At 45.3% G+C, this 9908-nt stretch overlaps 1 protein-coding gene across 4 annotated transcripts in view; it reads left to right on the top strand.

The window, feature by feature from the left end:
- Positions 1–400: 400 nt before the first annotated feature.
- Positions 401–9908, top strand: part of KMT2A (lysine methyltransferase 2A) — a 76740-nt gene continuing 67232 nt past the window's right edge. For 2 of the 4 annotated variants that reach the window (XM_055078729.1, XM_024131281.3), the window contains exons 1-2: positions 401–835; positions 2929–3027. In XM_055078729.1, coding sequence (XP_054934704.1) covers positions 401–835; positions 2929–3027 — 534 coding nt within the window. The remainder of the gene's footprint in view (positions 836–2928; positions 3028–9908) is intronic. The other 2 variants (XM_024131283.3, XM_024131282.3) reach the window with 1 other exon arrangement.

The following is a 9908-nucleotide window of genomic DNA, read 5'->3' as shown; positions in this document are numbered from 1 at the left end:
CTCCGTAGTCCTCGCCCCTCCCCCTCTCCCCGGAACCCGCGCTCCGCGTCGGGCTCCTGGGCTTCCTTCCCCCCTCCTTTTCCCGAGTAATGCCGCTCCCGGAGGGCGGGGCACCCAGTTATCCAGGTTGCGGGGCGGGCGGGCGGGCGGCAGGCTGCGGCCCGGGCCTCGGGATGGCGTAGCCGCGGCCCGGCGTCGGCAGCGCGGGCCCGAGCCCGTTATACAGCTTGCTGGGCCGGCTGGCGCGGCCCGGCCCTCGGCATAGCGGCCGCGGGGAGCAGGCGGCCGGGCGGCGCCGAGCGGGCCAGGCAGGTTCCGGGGCCAGCGGCCCCCCCCTCCGCCTCCCCGCCCCCCTGTGTTGTCGCCTCTCCCTCTCGCTGCTTCACTTCACGGGGCGAACATGGCGCACAGCTGTCGGTGGCGCTTCCCCGCCCGACCCGGGACCACCGGGGGCGGCGGCGGCGGGGGGCGCCGGGGCCTAGGGGGCGCCCCGCGGCAACGCGTCCCGGCCCTGCTGCTTCCCCCCGGGCCCCTGGTCGGCGGCGGCGGCCCCGGGGCGCCCCCCTCCCCCCCGGCTGTGGCGGCCGCGGCGGCGGCGGCGGCGGGAAGCGGCGGGGTTGGGGTTCCAGGGGGAGCGGCCGCCGCCTCAGCAGCCTCCTCGTCGTCCGCCTCGTCTTCGTCTTCGTCATCGTCCTCAGCCTCCTCTGGGCCGGCCCTGCTCCGGGTGGGCCCGGGCTTCGACGCGGCGCTGCAGGTCTCGGCCGCCATCGGCACCAACCTGCGCCGGTTCCGGGCCGTGTTTGGGGAGAGCGGCGGGGGAGGCGGCAGCGGAGAGGTAAGGGGGCGAGGAACCCCCAGGTCCGGGGTCTCGACCCTCTGCGGAGCCCCCTCCCCTCCCCCATCCGGGATTGTGGAGCATCCCAATTCGGGGACCATCCTGGGGTCCCTGACCCGGGGCAGATGGCCCTCCCATCTCGGTACCCCCATCCAGCGGTGCAGACCCCCAGGCGTCCCCACCCCGGGGTTCGGACCCATCTGGCCGAGGGCGTTTGACCCCCCACCCTCCTTTCCCTGACCCTTCCCCACATCCTCTGGCACAGACCCCTCGCCCGGGTTTCCCATCCCGGGACTGAACCCCTCCTCCCTTTCACAGATTACCTCATCCGAGCGAGATTCCTCCCTCCCTCCCTCCTAGAGACTTGATCCCGCCACATCCCCGCCTCCCTCTCTGGGCAGATGTTTTACTCCTGGGGCAGTTTTCCTCTTGGGCATCTCTCGGGGGATGGCCTCATCCAAAGCCACGTTCTTCTGCCACCCTTGGGGACCGATGTCCCTTCTAGCACCTTGCTTTCGAAAACCTGATGAACCCTCGCTCCGTCCCCGGGCCAGGTCCCTACACTACCAGCCACTCCCCCTTCCTTTACCTCCACCCGAACCCCCCCTACCCCCAGCGGAGAGGTCCTCCCGTCATCCCGCCCTTCCCCACCAGGAAAAAGCTACTTTCCTCTCCACCTTGCCTCCCTTTGCCTTCTCTCTGAAGATAACGGCGATCTCCTCCTACAGCAGTCTGTTTCCCCCATTTTACAGAGCTGCAGTTTCTAGCCTGTTGGTAGCAGGGGATTACTCTACCTTCACTCCACCCTTTCCCTCCTTTAGAATGAAGGATTAGTGGCATCTTCGAGGGGAAAATTGTCCACTGTCCCCTAAGCTCAGAGAAGAGCAGCTTTCCACCATTCCCCCTGGAGAGGAGGCAGGTTTTCCCTCCAGCTCTGGGGAAGGGGGCCCCGTGAGGGGCGGTGTTTGTGGGGTACTTGGGCAGCATCCTCCCAGGGGAAGCAGCTGCTCTCCTACCCCACCCACTGCGCCTGAGAGCACGCAGTCTTCAAACCTAGCTCCCTCCCGCCCTTCTCCTTTTCTCCGTCATTTCATTATTGATCCACCTTTTCCTAGGCCAATCCTGGGGCTTGGAAGGGGTGGGGGAAGCAGGGTTGGGGTGAGGAGAGTAGATAAGGGACAGTTTTACTGTAGTGCGGTGGTGGTTGCCGCTTCTGGTTGAGAGAAAGAGGGTTATTAAGAGGTTATGAAGCAAAGTTATTCCTTAGAAGGAGTTAGCGTTCTCTCTCTGATTTGTTTGAGGGGGACCCAAGGTGGATGAAGAATCTCCAGCTTTGCCCCTTCCCCATTTAGTACTGGGGCGAGAATGGGGATGCTTTGATAGGCATTATTCAGCCCCCTTCAGCCAAAAGCAAAGTTGCCCTGGGAAGGGAAGTTGAGTTCAGGTTCAGCCAGTGGCGTTGCGCATTTGTTTTACATTGGATGCAGAAGGGGGAGTTTGAATCGTAGGGGAAGGGGGAGAATGGGATGGGGGATGCTAGGAGGAAGAGCAGCTGCTAGGGGCTGAAGCGGAGGGGGGTAGGGGGTTGCTGCTTTGGAGTGCTCTTGATTGAAACAGAAAGGGAAAGATAACAACCAGCCGTTTCCTGCGTGCTCTACCGTTGGTGCACACAAAATATCCTGGGCAAACCCCTCGTCCCCTATTGTGCCCCGCACCCCTTTAGATCTACAGAAAGATCCTGGGCAGAAGGGGAGGGAGGAGATCCCAGGGACCCTGGCCCCTCCTTTCAAGGAGCTGGCATTTTTTAGTTGTTAGTCTTCCTGCCTCCTTTTTTAAATCGTTTCTAAGGCATCCTGATCAGGAGACTGACAACAACCCGCCTTCTGACAGAGCAAGGAGGACATGATGGGGGCGTGTTCCTTGCGATGTAGCTAGCTGCAGCGTCCCTTTTCCCTGCCTCTCTCTGCTCTCTCTCCACCTCCTTTTCCCAGCCTTCAGAAGGCAGCTGCAGTCAGCAGGGTTGTTTGAGACTATTTATTGGTTGCTGTAGATTATTATTTTTTTTTTGAAAGGCCAATTCTGTATTTTTTAAGCTAACAACACAGATCCCATGTAGTTGGAGAACCAAAGGCCTCATACATGACAAAAAGACTGAACCGTTCAGGTTACTTGCATGGAGTTGGTGCTTAAATGTGAGTTGATTTTGCTTTTTTAAAAGATACAGCAGCAAAAAAAAAAAAAAAAAAAAAAAAATAGACTTACTGACATTTCTTTTACCTGCTTGTTTTCAAAATTGAGACTTGCCTGGTTATATGTAGAATTTTAGCCCCATGTATATTTGAGTATAATAAGAAAGTCTCTAGTAGGAGAAGTTAGTCTATTTTTAAGGGGATCCTGAGAAGCATTTTCTTCTTGTTTAGCATGCTTATTTATTTTATACTGAAGGACCAAGTGTTCACATTCCAAATGTTGTTATCACATATTCAAAAGCAAAGTTTTATGCTGACAGCTTCCAATGATAGCTTTTCAAGAGACTGGTTAGAAAGAGAGCCACCTGGATTCAGGGACCTAATGTCTGGGCACCAGAATATTTTATCTGTTGGTCTTTGACAAATCACCTTTAAAGTTTTAATCAGGTGCTAACATTTTCTTATCCACTGGCATTATTTTGCTTAGCAGTAGTATGTAGTGTAAAATAAAGCCTGTCGAGGAAATGCAGTAATTTCAAATAAGATCATATTAATACTTTTTTTCTTTAAAACTTTTGCCTGAACAGTAGTTGCTACTTCATTATGAGGAAAGTGGTTGACTCCTTACATTAAACTTGAGTATTTTTTCTGAATTAGGCTTGAATGAGCTGTTGTTCTATTGGTAAGCCTTTTATGTGGTAGTTTGAGTTAATCTAGGATGGGTTAATGGTATGCATTCATGAGTGCTAACCCATGGTATGGCTTAGTACTAAACCATGTGATTATATCCTTTGACCTGGTTGTTTTCAAGGTGGAAACCAAGCATTTTGTTACAGAGTGTTACAAATCAATGATAAAGTTCCAACAAGGAGGTTTAGGGTTCCCACGGGCTGACATAGAGTTCTAAAGATTGTTTCTCAGAAGTTGCTCACAAATCTGTATCAAGGCTTGTCCGGATTCATGAAGACATGGTTTGTGATCCAAAAGGATTCTAGCCTCTTTAAATTCTGGTTTGCTTTAAGTGAATAATGACTATAACTTCTCCATAACAAAACATAAGTTAATACTTATTGAACTACTAAGTTAAGGTGGTTGGAAGGTGACAGAACTTCCAGATCAGTTAGTTCCCTGTTTAAACTCCTTTAGCTGTAGAAGATTTGTCCTTTACTGCCACAGGTTCTGAACTTCCCTCGGGATTGATATCTCTCTGGTAATAACTACATGTAAGAATTCTTCATGACCAAGGTCTGTCAGAATGGGATTATTTTAAAAAGTATATAGGTGTTTCTGATCTCCTATTTGGGCTTTCTGTGTGACAATTATGAAGTAGAATTAGAGTTTTATTTGATTGAGCACTGAGAAATCACAGAGGTCTGCTTTTTCGCCTTCCCTTTCCCCTGCATGGTATCAGGGTCCCACTTTTCTGAGGATTGTCTCAGGTGGTATATATGTGACTACTTTGCCATCTAATTAAACATAGTACAGCATCCTCTCTGTTGACTAGAATTTGGGCTGTTTTAACATGAACCCCAGAAATGGTCTATTTATCAGCAAGTAATCTTTGTTAATTACTTTCATAATCCAGTTACCATTTCTACCACCTCACAAAATGTTAAAAGCAGAATTTCCACCCTGATCATAACATGGTGAACTTTGATTAGATATAAATGGAAACCGAATCACAACATTGGTATGTATTTGTCTGTATTTGAAATGGCAGTTTAGTTCGGGTGGACTAAGGTGGGCTCTTGGGTTGGGCTTAGAAAAGATGGTGGTCTTGGAGTGGGAGAGTGTCTGTGATTTTTTTTTTTTTTTTTTTTTAATGTTCGTTGGGCATATGTGCCAAGAGTGGGAGTTGCTCCTTCATTGCCTTCACAGCTAATCCTGAGCTGGGCAGAAGGAAAGTGAAGCAGAGAACACAGGTGGACTAGAAGAAGCCCCTCCTTGTGAAAGTCGATGGACATGGGCTCTCCTCGCACTCATCTCTGTCACTCACCAGTCTGGACAATTTCACTTTTAACTTGAAATTTCCGATCAGTAAAATGAAAAGGTTGGGCTAAATGTCAGCTCAGGAATCTTTTCTGCTCCAGTATTCTGATTCCTCTCTGTTATATTAATTATTTGCTCAGGTCAGAACTTCTTATTCTGAATTTATTTAAAAAGTCAGAGTCAGTGAGCCTGTTTGGTAATTTTTTTTTTCTTTTTTCTTTTTTGGCTGCGTTGGGTCTTTGTTGCTGTGCGCGGGCTTTCTCTAGTTGTGGCGAACGGGGCTACTCTTCCTTGCGGTGCGCAGCCTTCTTATTGCGGTGGCTTCTCTTCTTGCGGATCACGGGCTCTAGGTGCGTGGGCTTCAGTAGTTGTAGCACGCGAGCTCAGTAGTTGTGGCTTGCGGGCTCTAGAGCACAGGCTCAGTCGTTGTGGCGCACAGGCTTAGTTGCTCCACGGCATGTGGGATCTTCCCGGACCAGGGATGGAACCCATGTCCTCTGCATTAGCAGGCGGATTCTCAACCACTGTGCCACCAGGGAAGCCCTGTTTGGTAATTTTTAATATCAGAGTGTACATTTGCCATTAAACTGCCATTATTATTGGGAAGAGAAATTTGAACTTGGTGGGAAAGTTTTCATTGTATGGACAAAATGTAAGGATTTTATGGAAAGAGTTCTTTGCTGAAGTTGACCAATTTCATTTATAAGAAAAGTGAAGATAAAATTTTAAGTATAACTCATTATCTGGTGTTGAGAGGCCCTCTTGTTTGGCTAAATTTGTTTTCAATATTGTAGATTCCTGACTCTCCAAAAGGGAAATTATTTTCAGTCTAGGTGGTGTATTCTTTCAGGTGTGTGAGCTTTTAAATGAAAAAAATCCAATACACTAATGTATTTACAAATCCAAAGTGATGGTACCTACGTTGCAGGGAGTAGTTGTGAATACGCTCTAAAACGTACTTTGGTTTGTACTGATCGTCACAAATGCAGTCTTTAGAACTTTTCTTCATCTTTCACTGAAAGGCATATCACTTGTCCCCATCTTTACCTTCCGTCTAACTATCTTAAGGCATATGCTCTTGTAGGAAATCATGGTTCACAAAATAGTGATTGATCTTTTGATTGGAAGTTGAGAAGAGAGAATAACTCCCATCTTGACTCCCCTCCCATCTCTGCTCACCTGGGAGCTGGCCTTCCATAGAGCAGCTGTGCAGGCTTAATACCGTTGCCTTCCTTGCCCTGTGGCTGGGGGGGCGGGGTGGCAACACTTGTTTCGCTTGCTCTGAGGCATAACAGACTGCAGTGCCTGTCTCTCCTTTGGAGACTCACTGTTTTAATTGTAGGTCTCCTAATTAAGATCTCTTTGTGCCTGCCCACATTCCACTAGTGTTGGCACAGAACTTCAGCTTCCTTCTAGCACTTAACTGAAGGCCTTCAATCCGGCCTTTTGTGAATATCTTGTCTCTTTCCATTCTTCCTCTGCCAAGGTGGAGAGCCCAGTGGCATAGAACTATGAGAAAGGGGGAAGCTTTGTAACTATCACTACTTTGGGAGGAATTTATTCTAGGATTGCTGGGATGGGACCTTCTTTTGTTTGCATATGTTATTTTCAGGAATTAAGAAAAGTTAAATTACTAATGAGTCTGACATGAGGTACCTACATTTTAGTCAGATTCTTAACCGTATAGGCACTAGTAGGAAGAAGGAAGCTAAAGAGTTTACTATTAACAAATGTTTGTTTGGGTCTTATCTAGATTGATTTAAAGCTTGATAAATAAAAGCTTATGGTGTAAATCACAGACTTGGGGGTTTTGTGGCTGTGAAGACAATCAAATGAAATTACTGATTGTTCCTAAATTGTATCAGATTTTAAAGCATAGAGTTAACTTTGATATTTGAATTAACTTTTTTGATTAGAAAAGACTGCAGGAGGATCTATAAATTATTGAGTTAATTAAGAATACTCTTGTAGCCTCCAGTATTTCTTGAGAAGATCAGGAATTGGCTAGGTTTCTAGAGCAGTTTCAGAATAAGGGAAAGTAATTTTTCTGGAAAATGTAGTTTCACTCTAGTTCCCATTATGTTAGTGCTCAAAATACAGCATGTCCTTTAATGGATCTATATGTGCCATGCTAGAGGAAATGCAGTCTTTATTAAGAAGAAGGAATCTTGAATACTTCACCTGGACCCAGATGGTTTCATTGATCACATCAGTATGAGGTGGACAAAGGGCTACTTTTTTTGTTGTTGTTATTGTCATTTCCTTGGTTGTGAGGAAGGCCTGAAAGAAGGAAGTTTATGGCATGCATGAAATAAAGCTGGAGGCCTGCACTCTTATACCTGAGTGGGTGGTTTTATGGCCTAATTCTCTAATTGCTGGCATTTATGACTGTGGATGCAACTGGCCCTGTGGCTGAGGTGGATTATGTTGGGAATAGGGAGAGAAAAGCGGTTCTTTTGTTAGCCTTTTCATTTTCCCCCTCAATAAGTTCTCTGAGAAAGCCCTGAGGAAATACAGAGACACTTGGACTGAGGGAATGGCATCCCATAAAATGGTTCTTTATGTTTTTAAAAAGGATGAGCTGCTTTTCTTGATCTATCCAAGGAAATCCATACCACCACTGTTAAATATTTCAATGAGCTTTGTGCCTTGTCAGGTTACACACTAGGGGAAGCCAGTCAGGAGGCTGGAGGTGCTGCTAGGCGTTTGCTTTTAAAGACTAAGACATTTGAAAGAAGAATGTTGTTGTGTGACTTGTAGTTGTTTTGAATGATATAAATCCCCTTATAGGATTCCTATGAAACTTCTTAGAGGCCAAACTTGGTTTAACTTTTTAGATTTTGAATGCAACTATTCTAATGAGTTTTCATTTTAAGAAAACAGTTAAAGATATAAATGTAAGAGTTAGTTGGCAGTTTTCTGTGCTGTGTATGAAAATTCCCCTTTCTTTGAAATGAGTAGCTGTTTTTCTATTGGACAAATAGACTAAAGGGATTTCCCCAGCTGTTTTACCTTTAATTATCGTTTCAGCAATGCCTTGTGGGGCACCAGTGGGTAGGATCTATTCAACTGCCATTTATTTCTGGAGTTGGAGTTTTTTCCATATATTTTATCTGTTTTCTTGCATTTCTGTGTTTTGGGTTTGGTTGGAATGTTTGGGTGTAGATGTTTTGATGTCTCTCATCAGTAAGAGCTATGAACCTTTATAACATTAGAATTGTTTTAGAGAGATCCAACCCTTATGGTCCACGCTTTGTTGAAGCATCATTGTTTCATTCTCATTTTACAGCATCAAAGTAATTGTGGCTTTCTGTCTTGAATTAGGGGAGTAATATTACTTGTGAGGAGTGTTTTTGGAGAAATTATTTTTCACTAAGCTCTCCTTTGTACTATCTCAGTTCTAAAAACTGGGGAGTAGTTAATCACACATATCTGTAATAAATATCTACACCTAAAGGAATAAATATTTACACGTGCTTGTATTCAACTTCTGTCCATCCATGAGTATTGACTGATTTTTAGATCAAACACAAGCATACAACATTGTCCCTAGATTATTGCCTTTAATTATAAGCAGTAAAACCATGTGGATAACATCTCTTTAAGCTTAGTTAATGAGGAAATCCTTTTGTAATCTCTCCAGCAAGGATTTTTTATTTGTGCATATATAAATACCTTTACAAAGGAAGGACAGAATCTCATTATGTAATCTGTAATAGTGTGAGATAGTACAGCACAGTAATTAAGAGCTATTAAGACCATGGGCTGGCTCTGGGTTCAGAGTACAGCACAGTAATTAAGAGCTATTAAGACCATGGGCTCTGGGTTCAAATCTTGGCTCCACTATTTATTAGCTGAATGACCTTGAAAAACTTTCTTAACCTCTCTGTGCTTCAGTTTCTTCATTTGTAAATCAGTGGTAATTGTGCTTCATAAGATTATTGTGAGGCTTAATTGAAATTATGCATGCAAAGTACTTAGCACTTTGTCTGGTACAGAGGAATCCCTTAATTATTATTAGGACTCAGATTGAAAGGACAGGAGTGCTTAATCTTTTTTTTTTTTTTCCCCACCAAGGTAACAGGTTTATTTTACTTGGAGGTATACATATATATGTGTACACATATATACCTATTCGAGTGCTATAATCTTGACTTTAGAATGTTCTTGATTTTGGTATGGGTGTCAAGTTCATCAGTAAGCTAGGTGGAACCAAACTGAAGCCAGTCACACATCTTGGTAACAGTGGGTACCGCTGGTATCCAACTAGAATGTAATTAGCAATAAGGCACAAACAGGACAGTAAATAGGCAGGTAGGTAACCAAGGAAGGCAGTGCCTTCATGAGTTGTATAACTGTCAAGCCAAGGCAGCTATATGGGGGTTGCTACCTTGGTCCCTGTAACTAGTGTTCCTTATCTTTTTGAGTATGAGTACTTGGTGATTTCCTAAAACAACTCCGAGGTTCTTCACGGTTCTTGGTCCCCAAGTTCAGATTCATTAGTCTATACTTGGTAACTATTTGACATTTGTTCTCAAGTTTTAGCTTAGGGAGAGTAAGTGTTGGTCTGTGGAGATCAGTGCAGCTAACAATTTAATTACAGAAGAAATGCTAAGTTGTAGGTTGGAACTTAACTTGAGAAATAAAAATAACCACAAGTAGAATAGTCAAAAACAAGTTAAACTTTACCTAGTAGAGGATAGTATGCTTAAGGAGGAAAAATATAGTTCTGTTTTATCTCACTTAAAAAAAAAAAAAAGGTCTGCTGAAATACTTAATATACTGTCTTTTACAGATGAAGAAACCGAGGTACAGACACGTTAGATTTCCTTAAGTCATATGGCTAGGAAGTGGCAGAGCTAGAATTCAAATCCAAATCTGTAACTATTTGAAGG

This window comes from Physeter macrocephalus, chromosome 16 (genome assembly GCF_002837175.3).
Source record: "Physeter macrocephalus isolate SW-GA chromosome 16, ASM283717v5, whole genome shotgun sequence".
NCBI classification, from domain to species: domain Eukaryota; kingdom Metazoa; phylum Chordata; class Mammalia; order Artiodactyla; family Physeteridae; genus Physeter; species Physeter macrocephalus.
Note: the sequence above shows the minus strand (reverse complement) of the source record. Positions and strands in the feature narration are given on the sequence as shown.